The sequence below is a fragment of the Lathyrus oleraceus genome, chromosome 4 (assembly GCF_024323335.1).
Source record: "Lathyrus oleraceus cultivar Zhongwan6 chromosome 4, CAAS_Psat_ZW6_1.0, whole genome shotgun sequence".
NCBI lineage: Eukaryota > Viridiplantae > Streptophyta > Magnoliopsida > Fabales > Fabaceae > Lathyrus > Lathyrus oleraceus.
The window spans coordinates 453,669,327-453,695,311 of record NC_066582.1 but is presented as its reverse complement, the minus strand read 5'-3'; the positions used below and the strand labels follow the sequence as shown (position 1 = coordinate 453,695,311).

General features: G+C 33.7%; 1 protein-coding gene across 2 annotated transcripts; it reads right to left on the bottom strand.

Moving 5' to 3' along the window:
• Window positions 1-8,017: 8,017 nt before the first annotated feature.
• On the bottom strand, window positions 8,018-22,630 carry LOC127076078 (protein REDUCED CHLOROPLAST COVERAGE 1). Of its 2 annotated transcripts, none has more exons than XM_051017632.1 (24): window positions 22,364-22,630; window positions 22,190-22,261; window positions 21,987-22,048; window positions 21,385-21,480; window positions 20,819-20,891; window positions 20,445-20,699; window positions 20,265-20,332; window positions 18,866-18,997; window positions 18,490-18,531; window positions 17,634-18,316; window positions 16,699-17,215; window positions 16,537-16,599; window positions 16,339-16,440; window positions 15,663-15,980; window positions 14,609-14,701; window positions 14,411-14,512; window positions 14,188-14,292; window positions 13,720-13,853; window positions 13,260-13,443; window positions 12,647-12,778; window positions 12,200-12,312; window positions 11,551-11,629; window positions 8,509-10,746; window positions 8,018-8,366 (listed from the first exon to the last, which is right to left on the bottom strand). In XM_051017632.1, the coding sequence occupies exons 2-23, from the start codon at window positions 22,248-22,250 to the stop codon at window positions 8,692-8,694; spliced, it is 5,469 nt and encodes a 1,822-aa protein (XP_050873589.1). In that variant the 5' UTR covers window positions 22,251-22,261; window positions 22,364-22,630; the 3' UTR covers window positions 8,018-8,366; window positions 8,509-8,691. The 2 variants fall into 2 exon arrangements, with proteins under 2 accessions (XP_050873589.1, XP_050873590.1); XM_051017633.1 differs by having other exon boundaries at window positions 21,385-21,477; window positions 22,364-22,629.
• Between the last annotated feature and the right edge of the window lie 3,355 nt (window positions 22,631-25,985).

Sequence of the window (25,985 nt, the reverse complement as noted above, 5' to 3'; positions counted from 1 at the left end):
GTTTTGCATTCAAATCTTAAAATCAACTTATCTCTCTTAATAATGAACCAAATCAAAAACTACGAGTTGCATGTCGATCTACGTTAAACGCACTTCAAAAAGCATATCACAATTCAAGAAACCATGAGATTCGATTTTAGGTACCTTGAATGGAGCAGTGATGAAATCGTGTGTTTCTTCGCGCCAAAGTCCAAAACAGATTGAGAGGAAGCTTGAGGAAGATGAATGGAGGAATTAGAACAGCTCAAACACGATCCAAGTGGAAGAAAATTCAGTTCACCATGGATGCATCAAGAATGGACAGTGGCGATTCGTGGAGATTTTGATGTTGATCTTCCAAAACAGTTGAAGGAGAAGACGATTGGAGATTGAATCAAAAAGAAATTCGTGATTTGATGGAGAATTGGAAGAGTTTTGTGGAATTTTGTTCTTGAATGTTCTTGAGCTTTTGGAGAATTTGGAGGGAAAAGTTTGTTGAATTTCTTGTGAAATGTGATTCTGATCAAAAGTTGGTTATGATTAAGTACTTATATCCCCAATTAATCCACCTCTAATCATCCAATTAACCAAATGACATGTGATTAGCAAAAATGAGATTTTACTAAACAAGGGTAAAAATGCCATTTCACAATGGGGCCCATGACAGTTGTATGACAGCTCACACATTCTCTAAATATCAGTTATGATGTGGTGCAACTTGTCCCATGGTCATTGGTTGTGTAATTTTGATTTTCATTATGCCATACCATGAAATGCATTTTTCAAATGAAGTTCAAAAGTGACTTGGTCAAATATTGCACCTTGGATGTTTATGACAGTTCAAACCATTTTCAAATTGCATTTGTGAGGTGTTGCAAAAATCCCCATGCCAAAATTCCCATTATTTCTCCACTTGGACCATTTTGCCCTTGGATTTTTAATTGTACACTTGAAAATTGACTTTTTGCATTGACCATTTTTGATGAATTCCAACTATGCACCATGAAAGTACATGTCAAATGGAGTTTTCACATAAAAAGATCACTCAATTTGGACACTCCATGTGGAAGTTATGCCACTTTGATTATGGGTCATTTTTGAAATTGAATGGACCATAACTTGCCAACCATACATGGGATTTTCAAGTTCTTGAACTTTTTGGAAAGGTGAGACCAAGATCTACAACTTTCATGTTGAACAAATTTTCATTTGAAGCTTCCTTGGACATGTAATTTTGAGGTCAAAAACTTTCCATTTTTGGAAACTTCCATTACAAGTCACTTTCTATTTTTGGCAATTTTTGTCCTGACTTGATTTTCTTCATTCTTAAGCTTTGACATGTCAAATAACACTTGTTTCAACATGAATGAAGTGTATCCAACTCAATCCCACCTCCAAATCCATTAAATCATGCACAGTTGACCACAGTTGACTTTTTCAACTGATAGATGAATTTAGCCATGCACTGATCAATCTGAGCCCCAATTCTCTGATGAAATGGCCCAAGGATGAAACCCTAGCCTCAATAACCTCAATAAAACCATGAGATGATCCCCATATACATCATAGACCCCATCTCCTGATCATGCCCTGATTGGCCCAATGCACCTGATTAGGGTTGACCAGTGGTCAAAACCCTAATCTCAAGAAATCTGATCCCACACTTGATGATGTCAAACCATGATGATGATGATGTATCACTTCAATCAAGATGAAGACCAATATCCTTTGATAATCACAAAACCCTAACTTGAATCACCACCCTCAGATGATTGATGACCAGTCCAATGAAACCCTAGCTTGCACATGACCTCCCATCTTCTGATCAAGACTTGTGAGGATGATTTGCACAATGTAACCACATGATATGCAATATGCAATGCCTAATGACCTAAAAATATTATGCAATATGATATGCTAGTCCCAAGAGAGGAGGGCAAATTTTGAGGTGTTACAAAGAGATGTAACTACATCAATCAATTTCCTCTTCAGCTCAAGGGCATACTTTCCCATCAGTTTGACACAATCGTTGTCCCAAAAAACATATCTTGCCCTGAATTTGCCATCCACATCCAGAACTTCAAGTTTGTATCTATAACAAATTCAGTATATGAAATCAATTTACATACATGGCATGATATTTCATACTATGAATACTAATAATCATTCAGTTCAAAAAGACACCTTGGAACGAGTTCATCAGTTTCATGATTGACAAAACACTTCAACTTTCCATCTTTAAGGGTAACACTTATGGTACATTCACCACAACCATCACAATACCACCCAAATTGACCAGCCTTAAAATTTTCTAATATGACAACAGTTACACAGGTTGTCTCGTAGTATGGTGTAATATAACACATTGTGAAAAAAAGAAACTGAAGGATAATGTATCGATGGGAAAACATACACTTACATTCTGAAGATTGTTGATTTCTGCAAGGCTTAGAATTTCACCTTTCCACCAAAACTTATCAATGTCTGAATATTGTGAGTTTTGAGTCATATCAAGTTTCATGTTTGACGCAGATAGTAAAGGAATTTCCCATTGAAGGTTGTGATTTATAAACACAAACACGAACTTCATTTAACATATAAGATGATAAATATACGGAAATGCGGCCATCGTTCTTTTAACTTCCTAACCTCAAGTACGTTGACATCATTGATAGTTATCTTTGTGTCATTCCATGCGATGGATACATTCAAGGGAAAAGCTCCTATATATGTGTACATTAGATTAAGGGAGTTTATATATATTGGAAGATAAGTGAACAAATCTATTTACTATAAGGTTTTACAAATAGCCAACATCGATACCTTAAGCTCCATTGATTCTTGCATTTTGCAATTGTACAATAACATTATCAACATCTTTGTTAATGTTGTAGTAATTGTAGAATTGTGATGCAAGCTCACCCTAAAGAGTACATTGAACCAAAGACTTTTCGTGGTAAAAGAATCCAACAAACATTCAATAAGGTCAATTTATAGTCATAACAGTTTCTAATTGAGTATAATAAGGAAATACCTCATATCAGTGATAGTAAAGACAACTTTGTTTTTGTTGTTCTGAGAATTCATTTGGGTATGAATGATCTCAGTTACTCCTCCAATGAAATTTTTAAAAAATAAAATCACTAACGTACGAAACATAAATTTAAAGGATTAAATATGAAAGCAACAAAGTTATATGATTAAATTACCAACTAAGAAATCAGGTTGAAAACTCCCTGCAATGATGGATGTCAAACTAATCAAAATTCAATTTGTTTAGCGGTATGTCAGGAAAATCGGTAACTTTCGCAGAAGTTGCACCATGAAAAATAAAATTGAAACTATGAGTAGTTTCTTTAAAGTAGAAATCATTATTGACAACTTTGAAATTCTGCATGATGTAGGTATTTCCAACTATAAGTGTAGACTTGTGCTTCAAAACCAAATATAATGGTATAATTACTTGGATCATGTCGCACTAAAAATTCAAATATAAATAACACTCATGAGATACGAAGACGATTTTCAGTTAATAATGAACTACATATATGTTATTTGTAAAGTGAGATATCATCATACCTTTGCATCAACTAAAACCATTTTCAAATGCTCCTTATTAGATACACTTTTGACATACCACAAATCTCTAATCCTAACAACAATCTTCCATAAATATTTGGAATCATTGATATCCCTAACATCTTCAATTGGGTGTGCCATTTTCTTGGTATGATAACCTGAAACAACAACAAAGATTGAACAACATTCAACAAAATCTAATGCATTTTCCAAACAATGAAATACTTCTGAACTCATATGTTGTCATCTTCCAGATACCAACAGTAATATGAACTATATGAGATATTTTCATGAATATTAAAAATATTTCAAGCAAACATCACGTTTTCCAAAGTCAGAAGTATATGAACATCAATGGCACATCTAAAATGTTTGTGTTTCCAAAAACAAAGACTGAACAACTTTAAACAAATAGAAGGTATAATCCACATTATAAATCCATATGAAGTTCAACCTTGAGCAATTAAAGAAGGAAGTCAACTAATAACAGTCGCGTTTATGAACAACCATGGCAGCTTTGAACATAGATTTCCCCCAAAAAAATATTAATCAACTTTCGACACAATGAATACGCAAACTTTAACAACAACAAAGAGTAGAAACCAAAGATTGAACATAAATTGCGACCAGTTGAACAGAGATATAACAGAATCGATGGAACAAAGAGTAAAAATCACCTTCTTGCAACGACGGTAGGGAACTTCTCCCGTGATGTACATAACCAAACGGAAGCTATAACAGCGATAAGGTTGGGACGAAGATGGTGAAATGATGCACAAGACAAAACAGAAGTTGCACTGGCGATGGCTGAGAACAGAGGTGGGGAAATGAAAAGGGGGAGTTTTGAATATTTGGAGTGTCTTTAATATTTCATCCGAGTGTCTTTTGAATACTATATGCATGGAGCAGAGTGAAAGGTGAATTTGACATTGAAAGTTTGAAAAAGCCATTTAAGTTTTGCATGAAAATTAAAAAAGTAAATTAAGTATGTTTAGAGCGAGATAACCATATAATTATAAAAAAAACTTTAATTAAGAAGGGTTTAGTAATAAATTAGAGAGTATAATATTTTACTAGATGGACAGAACATTCATATAATACAAGTAGTGACCAAAGACATAGATTTAGGATAAAAATTAAAAATTAAAAACAATATAGATGAGTGAAGCTACTTACACTCTCGCTAAATGATACACTTTTTTCCTTACACTCAAACATATATGTCATTATTTATTCGATGGTCCTATAACAAATCAAACTAAGTCTAAATAGCATAAATATATCTGATCAACTCAACAAAGAATTCGACCGGTCCTTGGTTTCAAATTGTTGCACTCAATATTAACCATTATTCTTGTATCACCTTTCTTGTACTTCTCAAATATGTATCATCACCATTGTACTTTTTTTGTATCAGAAATTAGAGATGATAATTTAATTCTCTCTTCAAATCAGAAAGTGTAGTTTATCATTAACCCTAAATAAATTGTTTTGTCATAAATATAAAAAATTATATCTAGGTTAGAATTAAAATGTATTATTTGTGAATAGTAATTAATCAAAGACACCAATTTATACAAGTATAAGTGTGTTTTAGAAATATATATCATAGGCCAGTGTGATGACAAGCAAACTAGTCACTTTTTTTAATCTATTGATTCTAGGATAAGTTAACTGTTTTTTTTTTCTCATTTTAGGAACCTTTTATTACCCTTCCTTTTATTTTGTTTTAGAGAGAAAACGACAACTATTGGCATTTTTGAAGGAAATACAATCAAAAGAAAGTATTTTGCTATATTTTTGGATAATTAGTCTCAGATTTGGTGTAAGTGTGAGTGATTAAGTACCACATCATTTATAAATGGATGAAATATTGAATTTATAAGAGATATGATCTATTAAGATATTGTGCGTCTCCCTCTCTTGTGATTCTGAAACATTACTCTCGTTGTTGCTCCCACCTTCCCTAGACTCTCCAACAAGTAGTATCAAAGTTATGGTTTGACTTGGTGGAGGAGCATGAGTTGGATCTTGTGTTGGATCGTGTTATAAGGTGTTGGGACTCACACTTGTGGGGGAGAATGTTGGACTCAAATGTGAGTGGTTAAGTATCGCATCGCATATGAATGAGTGAAATGTTAGATTTATAAGAGAGATGACCATATACTTGATACCTTAAAATTTTTGGTGGAGATGTGACATTTTCCTCTCTTGTGGTCCTGTATCAGAGTTAGGTTCGACTTGGTGGGGGAGCGAGAGTTGGATCTGATGTTGGATCCTATTATAAGAAGTGGGGAATCACCCTTGTTGGGTGCAAGTGTGAGTGGTTAAGTCCTATATGCTATGAATGAGTGAAATTTTGGATTTATAAGAAAGAAGACTCATATATCTGACGCCTTAAGGTTTTTGGTCGATACATAGACTCTAGGAGTCGATACATTTAAGGCAGAACATGGGAGAGTCGACTCATACACATTATGTATCAATCCATACCACCTATGTATCGATACATTAAAGGCAATATTGTTATTTTTAAAAACCTTTCAGTTGGAGTCGACTCCAAACACGGATGAGTCGACTCATTCGCATTGTGTATCGATCCACACCTCCTATGTATCGATATTTTAAAGGCAAAATCTTTATTTTTAAAACTCATTAAGTATGTATCGACCTATAGACTTATTTTTCATTAAAAAAATCAATTCCTTCATTATATGTCAACCAATAGACCTAGTGTATCGATCCATAGACTTATTTTTCATGAAAAATCATAATTTTGATTTATAATGACCTATCAAACCTGGTTTTAAGTGTCTTATTATGATAATGCACATCTAGACATAAACAACAAGATTCAATGTACACAAATACTAAGTGTCATATTATAATAATGCACATCTAGACATAGCGCATTAAGATGATGATGTGCAAGTTGAGTACCACCGAAGGTGATGATGTGCAAGTTGAGTACCACCGACATTGCGCATTAAGATGTTACCTCTTGTTCCTAGTTGGCACGTCCATGTTTGTGGACAAAACTGCAACCTATACCGATATGGTCTATCTTAAATACTTCACCAACCTAACTACGGTTCACGAGTACAACTGGGGGACCATTTGTTTGATCAAATATGGCATGTGGGTCATCTCTTATGTAACGCTGTCTTTCTAAACGAGTGATGTGTCAGTTTGACTATTTGCATATTATTTCGAGACCTCCCCATGAGTTCGCTCCTCCTGACGTCCACCGCAGAGATCTATAGGCGATATTGGATGATTTCAAGAGTCACCTAGTACTAGAGGAGTATCGCAGAGGACCAGATCTTGTATATTAGGTTGTTGTTGAAGACTACATGACATGGTTCTGTAAGATGCCACACCATATCATGACGTCAGACGCTCCTGGCGAACCACTTAGGCCAACTAACCAGGAAGCATTTAAGCTTTAGGATGAGCATGCAAAGAACGTGACAACAGTTTGTCTGCGTATTGCGGAGATGGGTGGAAGAGCCATAGAGGCGAGACTCCTTGAAGATGGCACTTCCCAGTTGGCCTCGTGGATCGCATATTTGCCAAATTACGGTATGTCGTGCAGTATAGACGGATGAGGATGCGGAGGATTAAATATACCCAAGCAATTCCCATAAACTATCTTACAATTACACTACACCTTACCAGACTAATATCAAACTTGCAATGTGAACACATTTCACAAGCATTGTCAATTGTATCAAAATACAAGTTCATACTAAATCATATACTAGCTCGTGTATGTGTAATCTTTTTTTCACATTCCTTTATATTATTCCCTCTATTTTGAAATGAATATCATTTAAAGTGTCGGTACACATATCAAAAAATATAATAATATTGTCACAAGCTATCTTTATTAATATGGTGGAAGTAGTGTACATAATACTAGTAATAATTAAAGAGACACGATTAGTAAAATAACAAGAAATTGAAAAATGAAAATCACATTCATTTTAAAACAAGTTTTATTTGTTAAAATCACAATGATTTTTAAAACGTAGGGAGTATTTTTTTGTGACCAAGTAAATATAGAGTAAAATGCAGACATAACAAACAAAGTTTTCCTAGTTGGAGTGTTTGGTTTTTTTCTTACTTAAGGGGATTGAACTCTTGTTTACTAGTTTTCTTCTCTGGGTTTGGTCAAACATGGCAATCACAATTCCGAAGTGCTTCTTTTCAAAGTTGCACTTGGTATTTTGTAGCTTTTCTGGAGAATGGGTACTGGAAGTCAAAAATCAGATATATTGTGATCTTATTTTGGACAAAAAATGACAGTCATAACATTCCTTCAAGACAATGATAATGATCCAGGGGAGCCAAGAAGCAACGAGCTACTACTATTCAGTAGCAAGTCAGTTGTGATTTCAACGAGAAGAAAACCAATAAAAAGGAAGCATTACCATCTAACAAAATACAATCAATGATCTTCATGAATATGCTCCTTCACATTATTTCAATAGTAACAATTCAATAACAAATCAACTGACAAAATAGAACCACTATCACCTGACAAAATATTACGAATGTATATACAACTGAACCAAATTAGTTATCAAAATCATTGAAAAGAGTTTAACAAAATAGTGATAATAATTAACTGTCTCTTGGCCCTGTAATTCATTATTTCAAAATTGTCTAACTACATAAAAAAAATCACCTTGAAGGTGCCTCTGAAACCCCAAAACTGACTACAATGAACCCGCAGACTGAGCAAGATGATAAGTAACGCTGTTCCACGAGCAATTTCAACATGATTTAAGCAAAAACAGAGACATCTGCAACATTTCATGAATTTGAATGATTTTGTCAGTCAAATCTGATTTGCCTGGTCAAAAGAATTCATTGATTCCTTTTTTCAAACTAGGAATTCACTGAGTTAGCTTCAGCAGATACGAAGGTATGGAATTAAAGACCTACCAAAAACATCCCAAAAGACAGTGGCATACTGCAGCTATAAAACTGAGCACATAAGGCAGAGCAATTTGCAATGAATCCCCAAATGATGAAATACCGCGATCCTTCATGAGAACTTTTGAGATAGAATTCTTTTATATCCACAATAACTGCTACAATTCATTAGCAACAACAAAGTACAGTAGGTTAAGCAGTGGCTGTACAATGTTTACTAGAAGAGAAATTTATGGACCTCGGAGAATCACTTCCTCTAACGACACGGTTAAAGATAACCTTAAATGACTGAGAGCCATGAGGTCGAGTAAGTAAACTTATTGGCATTCTCAGAGTTTGCTTTCGGTTTCTTCTTCCCCGAATCAAAATGCTGAATGTTTTCTCATCATCCATGTTCATTTCACTGCAGCTAGTGTTGCTGTTAGAGCCAACATTTTGGTTTGGCTCGATCCCAGCACTGTTGGTTCCAGGAAAATTTGGATTACCATTTTCTTTTATGCTTTCTGAACCAACTCTCACCAGTTCATCTTCACTCATCTCCAAACCTGAAGTTTTTACCTCTTTATTAGAATCCCCAACCTTATCAACGTCCTCAAGCAGAACTGGAGCTGAACATGGACTTTCAGCTGTATGAAACTGCACCTGTGGCTCGGAAATGATATCAGGGATTGATTCAACAATAGGTACTGGACGAGGAAATTCCACAGGATGACAGCCGGTCCAAACAGCGGCAGGACCAAACTTAGATATGACGGGGTTCAAATTACACTGCCATGTAAAATGATTGGCATGAAAGGCACTGCTGGTTTGTACTGACTGAGGTTGAGAATAAGGAGGATACATGAATGGCAATGGTTGTATCATGTTTGGCGTTGTTGGAGGTGATGGATATGCATGGTGAGGAGAGGAACACATTGGGCTAACAGGTCCGGGGTGAACATTCATGTTTACTGGCCAGGGACCAATAGCTGGAACAGCACCAGGACCAGAAGGATGAGTCATATTAATGGCAATAGGTGCAGCGCGTGCAATGGCAGGCGATGGGTTGAATGGAGCTGCTGATGCAGACAATTTCTTATACGGTATTCCTCCAGCTTGACTCTGACTAGGTGATAATAAATTGACCCCTAAATCCTCACCACCAGGTGGGCTAGAACTTGTATTATCAGAAGGTTCAAAGCTGCAAGGCTGGTTATTTGCAACAAGTTCTTGTTTGTAAGAGTCCACAGCATCCTCTACTGCATCAATCATTATGCTTTTATCAACAGCTCCTTGTGCTTCAAGGTCCCCAGATTCAAGCCCCTCAGCTGCCACACAATTATCTTGCACAACTTTATTCAACTGAGTTTCTTCTTTCTTCTCAGTAGAAACTACAGTATCGTCTTGTGAATCTTCTATAGAATCAGATAAAGAATCATCAGACTTCTCTTTAAACACGTTCTTTGCTTCTTTTGGGGTTGGATTGATGTTTCTCTGAGCTTCAACATTTTCCTCTTCGTGCTTTCCAACATCATGTTCGCGAGAAACAGAAGTCTCACTTTGAGGATTATAGACCTGCAACTTGGAGATTGTCCCAGGAGGAGCCAAGGCTACTTCCTTGTATGAAGGACTTTTTCCAAGACTGACTATAGAAGTCTTAACTGGATTAACATCAATTGAATCAGGTTCCTTGTCACAAATTTCTAATGTTTCATTTGCAACAGTTATAGAAGCGGAGGGTGTAGACTTGACCCTGTATGCAACAACAGCCTTGCCTGCTTTCCTTCCAAATTTAGTGCCTTGAGTGATGTTTACAGCGCGGTTATCTGCATAGCCCCCATGGTGTGCTGTCCGCTTCTTCAAGAAATAATACCTACTATTCTGATTAGCACTCTTCACCGAAGGATATTCAGTGCCAACTTCAACATTTTTCTGGTAACTATGAACTTTGCCAAGTGTTGCCCGTCTTTGTTTCAGTCGCCGGCTATATGAGCCAGCTGATCTTGGTCTTTGAACTGATTGCCATCCATCATCTCCGTCAGGATGTGCCTCAGACAATAATTCATTAGAAGTTTGTGGCTTTTCATCTGGGATCTTTTCTAAAATTGGCTGTTCTGGTTCAGGTGCCGAGTTGCTCTCATCCTCGGATTCTGCACTACCTTCTAGTTCAGGTATATGTAACTCTTCATCTGAAGCCTCTTTTTGAATTTCTTTTGAAGATTCATCAGAACTTACTGAGACATTGTTCTGGTAGGATATCGCTCTCACCTGACACATATTAAAAAATATGAAAGTCTCAGTTCTCACTCTAATGTGATGAGTAATAGTTTCATGGCAAGAAAAATTCCATCCAAAAGGTATATTAAATTGATTTTGAAGCATATTCCATGCTATTTACATCTCATTATAGTATAAAGAAAATACAGAAATGGAGAAGATGAATAAGTTGTATGTTCAATGTTACAATTTATAATTGATATCGTGAGTACAACAATTTTAATAATAGTTAGTCCTTCAAGATAGACCATTAGGCAGATTTTTCTCTATACATTAGCAAATTACCAAGACATGTATATTATAAATTCTTGAGAATCTTGACTACTTCCTTTGTTCATCTTTCTCTACTCAGAAATGAAGTCACCTATTTGAATTAGTATTTTGCAAAAATAATACTGGTAACTTTAAATTTAAGCTTGGTTTTATTATTGCAGTCTGTATAGCCTTAAAGCAATCCTTAAAGTAGAGAGAAAGAAATCATATGAGCCAGATAATAAGCTTTTTTGTTTACCTGATATATTACTGCTTTAAATTATTTTCTCAATAGTCAATACATAATAGAAAATCCATTTGATGGGTTTTGGACAAGTTAAATAAAGGCAATCAATAGTTTCACACTAATCAAACCCTAAAAATGCTGAGACAAACATTTAGAGTAATGTCAGAAAATGTATGTTCAGAGAGCAGGAAATAGCATTCATTAATTAGACAACTCTTCTATATTTTTTTCCTAGGTCTTAAAGACTCAAACTAGTGACAATTATTAAGTCCAGTAAATCTAGGGCCCGTTGTTACCTGGTTTCTTCTCTTTGCTGCTGCGTCTCTCCCTTTGGTATCGTGATTAGGATTAATGTAGTCAAGAAGATCCGACACACTGACAAATTCCACAGAAATATAGAAAATCATTACAAAAGGGGTATGTGAATGTATCATACAAATATCAGATATATACAACATACACAAATAGATAAGTTCTATTGAAATTACGTATTTCGTAGCCCACTATGAACAGCACATAAAATAGGAGTTATGTCTACTTCAGGCACATATGAGCCCAATGCAGATTAAGTTTTGTTTTGTTGAAGTGTCTATGTCTGCAGTGTGTCCAATGTATTAGAATTGACGCAAATTCCTTTTCAAATGTCAAGTGTATTCATGATTGCATACAACATACAAGAAATAATTTCACCATTAGTCAACAAAATTGAGATGCTTCCACTAGCCATAAGAACACCAGGAGAACTGTATTAACAACAGTCATTGACAAAAAGCTTCAAAGAACGTAACAAACATTCATCTTAAATATACATTAAAAGTAAAAAAGTTACTCCATCAAATAACGCCAAGGAAAGTATGCATTACATACATGAGTAATTCCTGAATCCTGATGCACAAATTAATCAATTAAGTATCAAGTCAAAATTCCGAGGTTATTTTACTATACCTTAGATGGCCTTTGCTAGCTATTGATGCATCAGGTTTTCTTGTACCATTTCGAGCAGCTTCTTGCTGTTCAAAAGCCTTGGATTCAAAATACTCAAGCCAAGCTGCAGCGTCCTATAGAATTCATTAAGAAACTAAAGATTAATATATTATGCAAAACAAATATAGTAGTTTGTGTATTGTATTAAGAAGAAACAGAAATGATGATAATGCAGACTGTTCAAACATTGTTCTGTGAAACCACTTAAGACTTCAATCTACCAGCTATAATATTGTTGATTACTACTTTAATATTCAAACACTTCTTTATGACATCATTTAAGACTTCAATATACTGACGATAAAACAGTTAACCACTAAGTTGTGTTCTATTATTTTTATACTACCATATTTCCTAAACCAACTAGAGTTTGTAGCTCATACAACTTGCTTAAATGTGACAATATACCTGTGTTCGCAAGTCATCAGGGCCAAGCTTTGCCCGCAAAATTTGCAAAGTTGTCTGCTCATGCTGCACACTCAATGGATATGCTTCCATCAACGAGAGTGCTATTGCTATTGCATGATAACTTGCAGCTGTCTGCAACGAATCAGCATTCAAAAAGATCCAAATGTTATCCATAAATGAGAAGCTTTATTAGATAAGTAATACAAGACTATTGGTTAAAATTATTATTTGACTTCTTTAAGGACTGATATATTTTGAGTTCATTTTAATATTATTGCCACTGGTACTAAAATAGTAAAATCATGAGCATTTTATAGTAAAGCAAAATCAACAATTTCAACCTATTAGTTTCACCCATTACTATAAAGTATATTGTGAAAATTATGTGTAAGGAAACTCTTCAAATTTGGGTTGAGCCTAACCCAACCTTACAAAACTAGCTTGTAAGATGAGAATTTTCCTCACTTATAAACATATGTTCATGACATTTCTCATCAAATGAGGGACTCTTAGCATAAACATTCAATGTAGAATTTAAGTAAAACGTAGGATTGCTTGGGAATAGAAACTTCAAACTATGGCAATAACAGGAAATAAATGAAGAAAATAAAACCTGAATATGATCTGCACCAAGTAACTTCTGGTTGCACTTTAATGCTTTGTGAAGATATCTTAGAGCAACATGTACATTTCCTAGACCTTCCTCCATCATAGCCACATTAATGTAGGTTGCGGCAGTATTTGGATGAGACGGACCACATGTCAGATGCAAAAGGTATAAAGCACGCTTCACATATCTGATTGCAGAGACAAGCAGTAAAACCATAAATTAGAAGAAAAATTGAAAATAACAACTAATATTATTACAAAACTTTGAACCCAATCTTTACACTACTTGTAAAGACTAATACAAATATAGTTCAGTTAAGGTAGGACACAAGAAGTAAGGATTTCCTATAAATTATTCTTCCTCGAGTTAAAACATGACAAGTATATATCAACTCCAGACCAACCCAAACTTTAAAAACCCACTTAAATCTATATACCATAATACTGTACAACAGTTAACATACTTAAGAGCCAGCTCGGTGTGCTGAAGTCTGTAATAGAACACAGCAAGATCCCCATAGCTCTTCATGGTATCGGGATGATCCAAACCTAACTCTCTCTCATTGATATCCAAAGCTTTTTGTTGATAAATTGTAGCCTGTAATAAAGTAAGCAACTTAATGAACTGAAATCAAATTTGGGACTCGACAAACATAAAAAAGTAAATAGATATTTTGGTATAGATGCATTTTTTTATAGACAAATTGTTACTAGCATATTTGTTAGGGGGAGGGGGATTTGTTAGTCGCAGCCTCGCACGGATCGAGCCCTGGACATCCTATATAATAATACTTCTTCTGTATCCCAACTCATACAGCTAGACAACTTCTTCCGGGATTGGTATAGAAGCACAAAAACTATATCTGAAATGTATCTAAGGTTTGATGAAATAATGTCTACCAATGCCAAAACATAAAAGAGATAAAAAAAACCTGATTGAAGTCTCCGGTATGATATAAAACTACAGCAAGGAGGCTGTATGCTCCCGCTGTCATCCGATGGTAGGGGCCACAAACTGCTACAAGCTTCGCAAGAGCCTGTTACCATAAATTAAAGCAAATAACATATGACAATTTCAGTAGGATAGATATTGAATGTTGACAAACTTTTCAACAATTTGAAGATTTGCAATGAAAGGGTTCGGGCTACAGATACCTTTGTCCCATAGGTAACAGCATCTTCAAGTTTTCCCTTGTCTAAAGCTGTTTTGGAGGACTCCAGGAGCTGCCTTCCATCTGCAGATGAGCATGCTGCTTGCTGAAAAGGATCGGCATAAACGATAAATAAGTTAGCGCCTATTCAATAATCTTCAAAACATTATGTGAGAGAACCTATATCCAACTTGTCTGCTACCTTGTGAACTGCAACCAAGCTGACAATATCAGACTTTGTAAAGGGAAATGGAGAATCCATGTCGAAATCCCTTGGAACGAGCTCAATTCCCACCTATCACAGAAAATGATGATAAGAAACAACTGTCAATGATCAATAACTCAATGACAATTATAATCTTAGGCCTAGTCTATTAGTATTGACTGGTTTGGTCAGTCTCATGTTAATCTATATGTACCTGTATGCACATATACTGTACAGGAAATGTGAATGTTTTCTAACAAAAAGGAGAGAGAGAGAAAACAAAGACGTACAACAAATATTAGATGTTCACAAAAAAACACAATGAGAGCTGTTGCAGTTGAAGGGAGGAAAAAAAGTAAATCAGGCTCATTTGATTCACAACAAGAGTCACATACTCTTCGTTCAAAAATAAGACCTTCTTGCCAATAAGGTAATAAAAGCATGAGCATATAAAACCAACTCATTCAAGCACCAAATAACTATTGGAGGAGAGGCTACTTCAACATCAGAGGTAAAACTCATTTTCATAATGTGTTCGGTGACAATGTTAAAGTGTAAAATTCAACTTACCTAATACCTCAACAGGCCCCTAAAATTTTTGTAGAAACTCAAACTAAACTGACGAGCAACAAATACTTGCCATAGTGAATCGCAAAAGTTGACAAAAAATATTACTACCTCTGTAGTCCGTTCTAAATTATAAGTCACTTTGCAAAAAATAAGGACCAAATTATAAGTCATTCTACAATTTCAATGAAACATTAATGATTTTGTTTCTATCATACCCTCTACTAATTGTTACTCTCTCTTCTTCCAATTCTTTAAATTTTGTCTTCCCCGTGTCTTTAATAAAGGATCATTTTATGAAGCATCTCATAATTTATCTTTTCCATACAAAATTAACTACATTTTTTAATTTGGGCAAAATGGCCAAAACGTCATATAATTTGGGAAAGAGGGAGTACTTCATAATAATGTAATCTTAATGCTAGAGCAAGTTATAACAGAAAGCACAGTATAACTATTACGAATGACTTCCAGACTCAATTACCTTGTGACACAAGCCGCGGAGAATTGCAAATTTCCTCACATCTTTATAGTTCAACCTGTTAAGATCCCAGTCAAATCGTTTCTTCAAAAATCTCTCTAGCCATTTCCACACAAGAGGGTGGACATCGCATGATTCATCTGTTTCTCTATTTTCAGGAACACCAAGCAGCAAATTCAATGCACCAGCTATTGATGAAGCCGTTTTCTCCTTGTCAACAACTGCAGAAATAACTGCCCTCAGGATGTGCTTGAAAGCTCGAACTATCATCTCATGAATGCAAAGTGATTGCACATGTGAAAGTTTTTCAGAAAGCTTGACCTGTGAAGATAAGCAACATTCAAACATCATATAACATGGAAAAGCTCACATACATTATCATCAAACTAAAACAGAATCCCGCCCAAAACCTTCTACAAAGATGTGCCAGATAATAAAAGGGAAAAGATAGAAACTTCAATGCAAATATAAAGTATTTTAATTTGGCATGAACTGAGAGGCCAACATTTACAATTACAATCCCTAAAGACATGTTTTCAGAGCTAGTGTGCTATTATATAGATGTCAATGAAACACTAACAAATGCCATTTTGTGAATGTGTACTGTAGAAGAAACATGAAAAAGGAACACCCTATTTGACAACAAAGAGGACAAGTAAATACAGCTCAGAGCACTTACAACATGTCCAAGAGATCGCATCCGCAGACCCCTAGTATGCATAAAATCAGTTAATGTTCGACCATCAACTGGAGAAAGTTCCAATGAGCCAAAATCTGCCACCTGCATTGCATGATTAATGCTATCATAAAACCGCAAGGGACATCATATTAACAAGAAGACTTGCAGCCAACCAATGAAATAAAACTCTATAGTTACCAGTTTTGGGATAGCAACATCCATGTAGTATTTCTGAGACAAGTCAACCAAATCTTGCATAGACTGTTAATAAGAAAGAATAGTTTGGTTCAGACATAGGATGCAATAGATTGGTTTGGTTGTTATAGAACTAGAAAATACATTGTTACACAAAGAATATACCTTGCAGTGAAGTCCAGTTCCTGATTCCTTCAATCTGGTAAAAGCTGCCTCAGATAACATCCGTTTCTGCACAAGCTCATTCTCAGCTGCTGCAGTTTCATGCTGGGATTCACTAGAGGACAATGCAGCATTTTCAGCCTCGAGATTAGATTTTGAATGTTCAGATGCAAAATTTGAATTGCTTGAATCAGATTTCTTTTTATTATTCTTGAGGGCTTTAAGGGGTTTCCCAAGACCCTCGACCTTCATTTCATTGTTAGTCTTCTCCAAAGATGGTTTCTTATCTTTTTCTGCACTGTTTTGGTCTTGCAAATGTTGTACCCAGCATGCACCTAGTTCCCATCTTACAAAATAGTCCGAACTCAGTTCCTCTTCCTCAAGCTTAGCAAGGCTTTTTTCAATCAGCTTTTCTACAAAAGCGTCAGTACCACCAAGCTCTTTACTCTCAAACATTTGTATCTCAGTCATCTGTTTATTGTTCTCAGGTAGGGCTGTACTGTGAAGAAGAAATCTTAAGCTGCAAGGAACAACAAAACAATTTCAGGCCCAATTGTCAATCGATGAATGAGAACATATGCAATAAAAGAAAGCTCAAACAACTGATATGATGTTTGAAAAAAATTAGAAATAGAATCAATTCTAGAAAATAATAACAAAAAGCCTTTGTCCCACTAGATGAGATCAGTTAGATGTATCAAAGAGAGTCATAATGTAAATTTTTAAAAAGAGAAACCCAAAAGCTAGAACCAAAATGTAATTTATAAGTCATCCAAAATATCTAGGAGTACAGTTCACTCTGACAATAAGTTTCTATGTAAAAGTGAGGAAAGCTAAAAAATTAATCAAAATAGATGCCCGGCAAAACTTCATGAAATATATATATTATGTAAAGCCTAAAACTAGCAAAAGTGTGTAATGCAGAAGGGGTCAGGTACCTGTTAATATTTAGTGCGTTGGCACCACCCTCTGGCTGATCAAACAAATCATTATTTTGATGAGATGAAGAATTGACTTTTTCATTAGCTTCACCTTCAACTTTCACAACAACCACATAACCACAATATCTTACGTAAACAACACCTAGAGTGGTAATATCCTGGGCGGCAGTATTTTCATCTGCAGTGATCCCTTTCAGTAAATTCCGTTCGACTAGATCCCTTTGATTTACTCCTGTAGCTTCAACTCCATCAATTTTGGAATCAATCTTACAGCTTGCAACAGAACCATCTTTCAAGACTCTAATCCTCAAGTCACCTGCTATCTCACTGTAAATATCATTTTCTGCTGCTGAGCAGCTAAAACTGGGATCTTCCAAAACATGTTTGACAGCCCTAATTGCTCTGAAAATGGCAACATCAACAAACAGGCTGTGCAGAAGAAATGCTTTCCTATCACGAACTTGTCTTTCTTCAGCGGTCTTGCAGGGCATAGATGCAATATATGAGAACTTATTGGCCCAAGGAATCAAATCATACTCTCCATCTCTTCCAAGACCACCACCATTTCCTCCCCAATTTTCATCCTCCACAGGAAGTGGGGGAAAAGATGATGGTGATTGTGCTGCAATAGGAGGAACAAGCCACGTGTTGGATCTGAAGCCATAGGGAAGATTTCCAAACTGAGGACAAAAGAAAATGAGGCAGAGAGCATAAGTAAGTACAGCATTAGTCCCAGTAAGCAGGATTTATACGGTCCAATCAAAGTCACAACATATTCTATGCTTCTTTTACTAGCTTTGGCAAATTTTGCATTATCAATAAGAAATACAAATTAAAGGAAGTTGTTCCTTACCTTGTTACGTTCTGAAAATGCCTTCAAGAGATCATCATAAGCCTGAAAATTGAAAAGCAAAATTTGTTAACTTTACGAAGTTGTAATAGAGAAGTTCCCACGTTTAAAAGTTTAACTTATTTTCAGGACCTCAAAGCTCTCTCAATAGTTATACAACAGTATAGACATAATTTCAGAATCCGATACAATGCATGTAACAATTTAAAAATACCAAATTATAATATTTCATTAGAACATTTGAAAATGGAAAGTTTCATACATTAAAGAAACACAAGGTAACATTTATTTTTAATACTAAATCATATACTTCACTGTAATAATTAATTGTCTTAAACTAAATTAAATTAAAAAGACAAATCGTGGAAAGAGCACTAACATTGTCAAAAGCTCTGCTAATCTGTCTCAACAAATCAACGAGATTATGACAAAGGATCCTCTGCTTCCCAACACTGTAAAACCCCTTTCTGCATGCCTCAACGTGCACCACTTTCCCGTTACACACTTTCACCTGAGAACACAGCACAAAATAAGCATGTTGGGCAGAAATGGAAAAAGTAACTTTGGAAGAGATAAAATTTAATAATGGTAAAGATAAAATGATAATTTTCAACCAAAATTATAACTCAACGAGGTATGACAAATGTTCTCATTAGCAAGTCCTATCAATATCACTCAATTGGCTTAAAGTATTTTACTATTAATATTTGAGATTAAAGGTAGTTCACGTAAATTATTTTTACACCATCATCCAATAGAATTATAACGTTCAGTCATGTCATAATATTTTTTCTCTTAATATTTTCTTAAATGTATTTTCGTTCTTTATAATATTCATTTTGATTATTAATAATTTTTTGTTCGTTTTAGTCATTTATTTATTTTTATGTTTGAACATTAATTCTTGTGTATATTCAAACACTTAATCTATAATTATCTTATCACAAATTATTTCCCAAAGTCTAGCTTTGCCATATTTGTAGAGTATATATTTTACTACAACATAAAGTATATAAAAAATATTATTTCATTAATCTTATCACATTTTGTTTATATATACAAATAGAATAAAATTAAAAAATATTATAATTTTGAAATGATGAATAATTTAAATATTAAAAGTTATTTTTATTTTCAAATAAAGAATAAAAAACAATAAAGTTGTATGAAATTAAAATAAACATGACATTTTACATGTTTAATATTTAAAAAATCATTTAAGTTGCCAAACATTTTAAACTTAACTAGCTAGCTAACGTATTCATCATAGCATATGATTTTATTTATTATGAAATAATTTACCTTTACTATTTCTTCACCAAATTAAAATTTTAAAATAAATTTAACTTAAATCTAACTTTCAAAGTAAAAACACTTCCTTAAAAATCACTTTCATACATAGTAGTTCTTAATTATATGATTTTACACTGGAGAAAATTTAAATTGTTTTTAACTAAAATTGAATTGAAAACAAAATAATTTATTTCTAAATATATCCATGTAAAAACAAGTTTAACGATAAATTTTATATTTAAAATAGGCTTGGAGACAAAAAAAACTGAATAAAAATATATCTTGAAAACAATATAAAATTCAAACGTACTAGTTTTATGTTTCTAAAAAATAATCCAAATTTTCTTTTACCATAAAAAGAAAAGAGAAACCAAAATTTAATTGCCAAAAAAATAAAATTCAAACGAACATAGACACGCGCGCGTTTCGTTATTTAAAATTAATTAACGCGCGAGACGAGAAATTGAAAGGCAAAAAATACTTACATCTAGCGAGAAGAGATGATCCTCCTCCGATATTTCCTCCACGTTCCGCCTCGAAGCTTTCTTCACATCTGCACTCATTCATTCACACGTCATCATCATCATCATCACCGAAATGAAATCACACAGAGAATAGGAACAAAAGATTGGAAAAGAAGAAGAATGAGAAGTAGAATTGTGTACATTGAAGAGGCGCAGTGAGGTCTGAGAGAGAAAAAAACTCGTAAAAACTATCCAGCTTAGGGCACGAGTGGCTTATCTCTCCATCACCGTCTGCCGCCGCAGCGTCTTTCGGCGACTGCTTCGCCGGAGGCGACTGAGATTTGCTCGACTTTGCACCATTCTTCGGCGGAGACGACGGACCGAAGCTGGTGGTGCAGGCCACAATGTCCAATAGTCTTCGCACGTGAGCCACCGCACCTTCCTCATCGTAATCCTCTGCGCGTTCAACATGTACAAAATTAGCTTAACGATGTCGTAACGCTTTTTTTCATTTTTCTCTCTTGAATAAATAAAAGATATACCAAAATAAAATAAAAATTGGATAGAGAGAGAACCTTCAACTAAAGTGAGGAGGCATGGCTTCAGTGCGGACACGTCCACCGTATCCTTCAAACGTGTCCCTCTTATCTGTAGTATATTACATCATCAAAATATGAATATATATTATCTGCTTTTTCTACCGAACAAATTAAATTATCTGTTAAATAACCCAAAAATATATATATAAATCATTTTAAAAATATATAAATAATTTTTTAATTTAATTTTTTATATCTGACAAAAAAACCGTTATCTATAATATATTCATGAGGTCGATATTTATTTGTGGTTTTCTAGAGAATATAAAATTTAAATTGATTCTTTTTATGTTTTTCTGAGATTACGATGGGTGCTTTGGGTTGGCTACCAGCCTACCACAGCAATGTATAGGTAGGTCAAAAAAAGTCAAATAATTTGTTAATAAATACACCAGCACACATGTGTAACACATAATTGACATACAAAATATTTTTTTTAAAATTAAAAATTTATTATATGAAAATATTTTTCATTTTCAAATTTGAATTTTTTTTATGATAAAACGTTATTAAAATTAAAATTGTACTAGTACAATTTTTACCTCATGTGATAGAGAAAAGTTGGTAATGTAACAAGTCTCCGTGTTCACCGATAAAAGCCGACGAACATCTATTATTCTATCCGTTGATATTCCCTGCTTCGAAACATATAAAAAAATATAATAATAAATAATAATAATAATAATAATAAAATAATAAAAATAATAACAAAGTCGTGAAAGCTAAAGAAATTGAAAACGAGAGGAAAACCCAAATTCTTCATAGTAAGTGGAAGTTTTCAAATATTCAAGCTACTTAACAGAAAAATGCAAAATTATATTTTGTTTTTTTGTTGAAGAAATAGTCATTTATTTTTTGTCAACATATTATATCCACACACTTGTATTCTACTTCTATCAATATTAACATATACACGCTTCTCTGAATTATCATTATTTATATATACACAAAAAAAAAAGCCAAACATTCTATAAAGTATATAAAGTGAAACACACGTATTACAGAAATTAGAAATTCAAATACTTGTTTAAGCCTAACTCAGGTACGAACAACTGATGACACAAGATTACACCATAGATATAATGACATTAATATTAGTATTTATTTAATCTCTTCCGAAATTAATTAAAAAATTAAAACAAACCTTCAGAACAACACTAGTTTCATCTGGAAGGTTCACTGTGATATCCATAACAACAGGAAGAACTGCAAAAATTACAACAACAATAACAAAAACAAAATTAAGCGCTTATTTGTATAAGCTCTCAAATTAAGTGCTTATATTATTGGAACTTACTAATAAATTGAATAAGAATAAGAATAATTCCGAATTAGAAATTTCGTTACCCTTTTCTTCCTTCTTCTTCTTCTCTCCCTTGGCCTTTCCGCGACTGTATCTTGGTGCCATTTTCAATTCCTCTAATATCGACAAAAGAAACAAAAATGAAGCTGAAACTTTATAACTACATAAACAATAATCATTCAACAGAGTATTTAATTGGTGCAGAAAATTTAATTTACCAGAGAATAAAAAACAGGTGCTTTTAATGAACTTGGAAAATCGAAGAAGATAGAGAAAGAGTTTTTAATGTGTTTGTTTCAGAGGTTATTGAAGAGTATAAAGTACAAAGTGAATAAAAAAGTGATTATTTCAGAGAAATGAGGATAACGAAGTGTGCAAGAACATTGAGGAAAGTTGATAGAGGAAGAAAAATAGGAGAAGGAAGTAGAAAGATAATATAGAGGGAAGTGTAGTATGATAAGGAAGGAAGGGCTGAGATTTAATGGGCAGAATTCTAGATTGGCATTTTATGGCACCTTGCTTATATAGGTTAATTATCAATTTGCAGTGTGTGTATCTATACATAAACATATACATATAGTAGAAAATAATGTTGAGCTTTTATTTTTGTGTAACTAATTTACAACTTAGTGCAGGTTCTATTTTCTTATTCAAAATTTAGCATTCTTTTTTCAAATACAATAGCTACAAGATTTACTGGTGATGAAGAGGAGACCATATGGTATAGATAGGGTGCAAATAGTGTAACTAAGGAGGTGTTATTAGAATATGCAGTTTTTGGAGTAATTTTAAGTACATTCATCTATTCTTTATCAAATAAAAAATAGTGTATTTTAGAAGTATTCTAAAGAGTAAAAAAAATAGGGAATGTGAATTGGAATTTTAGGTAGAAAGAGTGGTCTTATTACAAACCTTAATAGTCAAAATAAATTTATGTAATGGTTTGAATAAAAATTAAATACAAAACACATTATAGTCCAAGTTTAGAGGCGTGAATTAAATGTGTTGCACGAATTTTATTTTATTTTATTTTGTGTCAAAATACATAATTTTTTTTAGTGAATTACAAATGTATAGAATTGTTTGCCCTTACATGAAATCATTCCCTAGAATTGTTTAGATATAGGTGGGGAATTATTGGAATTTATGAAAATTTTATTTATACATATAGTAAATAAAATAAATATGTATAAATGGCTATGTATTTTAAAAGTCCAAAAAATATTAATTTTAAATGAAAAATGTAATGTGAATTTGAACTGAAATAATAGTATTTAAAAAGTTGGACAATTCTAATTTATGTCCTTAAGTTAAGAAATAATAAATTTACAAAATAATTTACAATTTGAACTGAAATAATTATATAAAAAATTATTTTTTAAATTGTAAATTAATTTTATTAAAAGATTATTATTTATTTTTATAGTACAAGTTTTTAACATGTGTTTTTAGGAAAGAAATTAGTACTATCCCAAAAAAATTAGAGAATTGGAAATGTGGTGCACATTTTTGTTCTTGTCAAAGTTCATAATTTTCGGTGAATTCTTTCAGAACTTTTTAAATGCAAGCAAGAGAATTGGTTGGATATAGGAGCAAGATCGTTGGAATTTATGAAAATTTTAGTCATGCATACAAGCTGTTTCATGCTTTTAGATGTAACAGATCTTCTTGACTAAATTATTTTAGGGAACCAAAAGAGTAATTAAGGTGTTTTTTCATGTATAAAATTCACAATTAATTGTGCATGATTTTCTCTTTGTTTTTTTTAAGTCAAAATAAAATATATATTAACTATCAAAACAAATCAATCTAGCATAAAATCGAAAATGACAAAAAAAAATTCAAATTTATATTTTGAAATTACGAAGAAATCAACAAAAAGCGGTTACAAACAAGATAAAAAAATTTAACCTTTATAACTGATAATCATAATTAAAAATAACATATTTCGACTTTAATCATCAAAACGAAAGAAGTTTTACCCTTTCAGATAACGCCTGCAATTGCTTTGTTTTAAATATGAAAAATACGCATATTTCGCACTTTCTAGATAACTCAAACCACCGCGAATCAAATAGTGTTAAAAGTTGTTAGTGCGTGAGACACTTTTGTGAGGAGAGAAAAAGAGAGAATATGAAAATAAAGATTCAATTATTGAAGAATAATTGTGTTACAAACTGATTTACATATGCATATATTTATATAAAAAGTTATTTGACTACTAAGTAACAAACTAAGTAACAAGTTCTAAACCTTAATTGACTTTTGGGTTTGGGCCACACACAACTTGGATTATATATTATATCTTAACATACCCATTTATAATCCAAATTGTCGAACATATGCTAATCATAGTCGATCTGAATTATTCCTAATTTCTGTCTCAAATTCATGAATTTGCTGATCTTCAATCCTTTGATAAAAATATCGATCAAATGTGCTTCACTTGAGCAATGTTTCACTTCAAGTTCACCCCGACTTACCTTCTCCCTAAGAAAGTGAATTTAGCTTCGATATGCTTACTTCTTCCATATAAAATTGGATTCTTCGCAGGATTTATGGTTGACTTGTTGTCGATCTGCAGCACCAGATGTTTCTTCACTTCGATCTCCATTTCTTCAAGCACAAATCTAATCCAAATTGCTTGACATGCAACATAAGATCCTGCTATATATTCAGCCTCACGTGATGACAATGCCACTAAAAGTTACTCTCTCGAGCACCATGAGATTGGGACACAAAACACTTGAAAGAAATAACCATTTGTACTTATTTGATCTTCCTTATCTCCACACCAATCAACATCTAAATAGAAAGTAACTATAGCTTCTTTACTTTCAGAATCCTGTCGAAATAGAATTCCATAGTTTATCGATCCTTTTAAGTATTTCAAGATTCTTCTTGCAGCCTTCGCGTGTGACACCTTTGGGTCATTCATGTATCTGCTCACTAATCCGACTAAGAAACCTATATCAGGTCGACTGTTGTACATATATATTAGAGATCCGACAATTTGTTTGAACAAAGTTGCATCGACTTTGTCTTCCTCTCCACACTTCTCCAACTTTAAATTTGGTTTGACAGATGAAGATGCATGAGTCGAATCATCCATCTGGAATCTCTTGAGTATCTTTTTGACATACTTTCTTTGATGTAGCACTATACCTTACTTCAACATTTGAAATTACATGCATAGGAAATGAGAAAAGTTTCCCATATCTGACATTTCAAATTCCTCATTCATCAGCTATTTTAACTTCGACAAGTTTTCCAAGCTACTTCCAATTACTAACAGGTCATTGACGTATAAGCATATGCTTGTTATAACTTGTGCTAAAACCTGAAAATAGGCACCATACTCAAATTTGCATTTGACGAATCCCAATTCGACTAAGTATGAGTCGATCTTCTTGTTCCATGCCTTAAGTGTCTGCTTGAGACCATGAAGCGCTTTGTGCAACTTGTATACTTTCCTTGCTTCCTCCTGAATCACAAGCCCAGGAGATCGTGTGACATAGACTTCTTCGTATAGTGGACCATTCAAAAATGATGATTTCACATCTCAGTGAAATATCGACCAACCTTGCTTACATGCCAAGGCAACTACTAGTCGAACATTCTCCAATATTGCTATTGGTACGTATACTTCAGAGTAGTTGACTCCTTCTCTCTGAAGAAAACATCGAGATACTAATCCTGCCTTATATCTTGTTATCGACCCATCAACATTGTACTTCAACTTGAACACCCACTTTACTTCAATAGCTTTTGTATGTGCTGGCAATTCGACTAACTTTCATGTGTTGTTTCTTTCGATTGCTTGTAAATTTTCGACCATAG

Bases quoted from the DNA above. Each gene is read 5' to 3' on its own strand.
- LOC127076078 (XM_051017632.1), bottom strand. From the start codon at position 22,250: ATGGCACCAAGATACAGTCGCGGAAAGGCCAAGGGAGAGAAGAAGAAG. The intron at 16,441-16,536 runs GTAACTATAGAG...CATGCAATGCAG, and splicing joins ATGTTGCTATCCCAAAACTG to GTGGCAGATTTTGGCTCATT. The intron at 12,779-13,259 runs GTTTTATTTTCT...GATTCGTTGCAG, and splicing joins TTGGTGCAGATCATATTCAG to ACAGCTGCAAGTTATCATGC.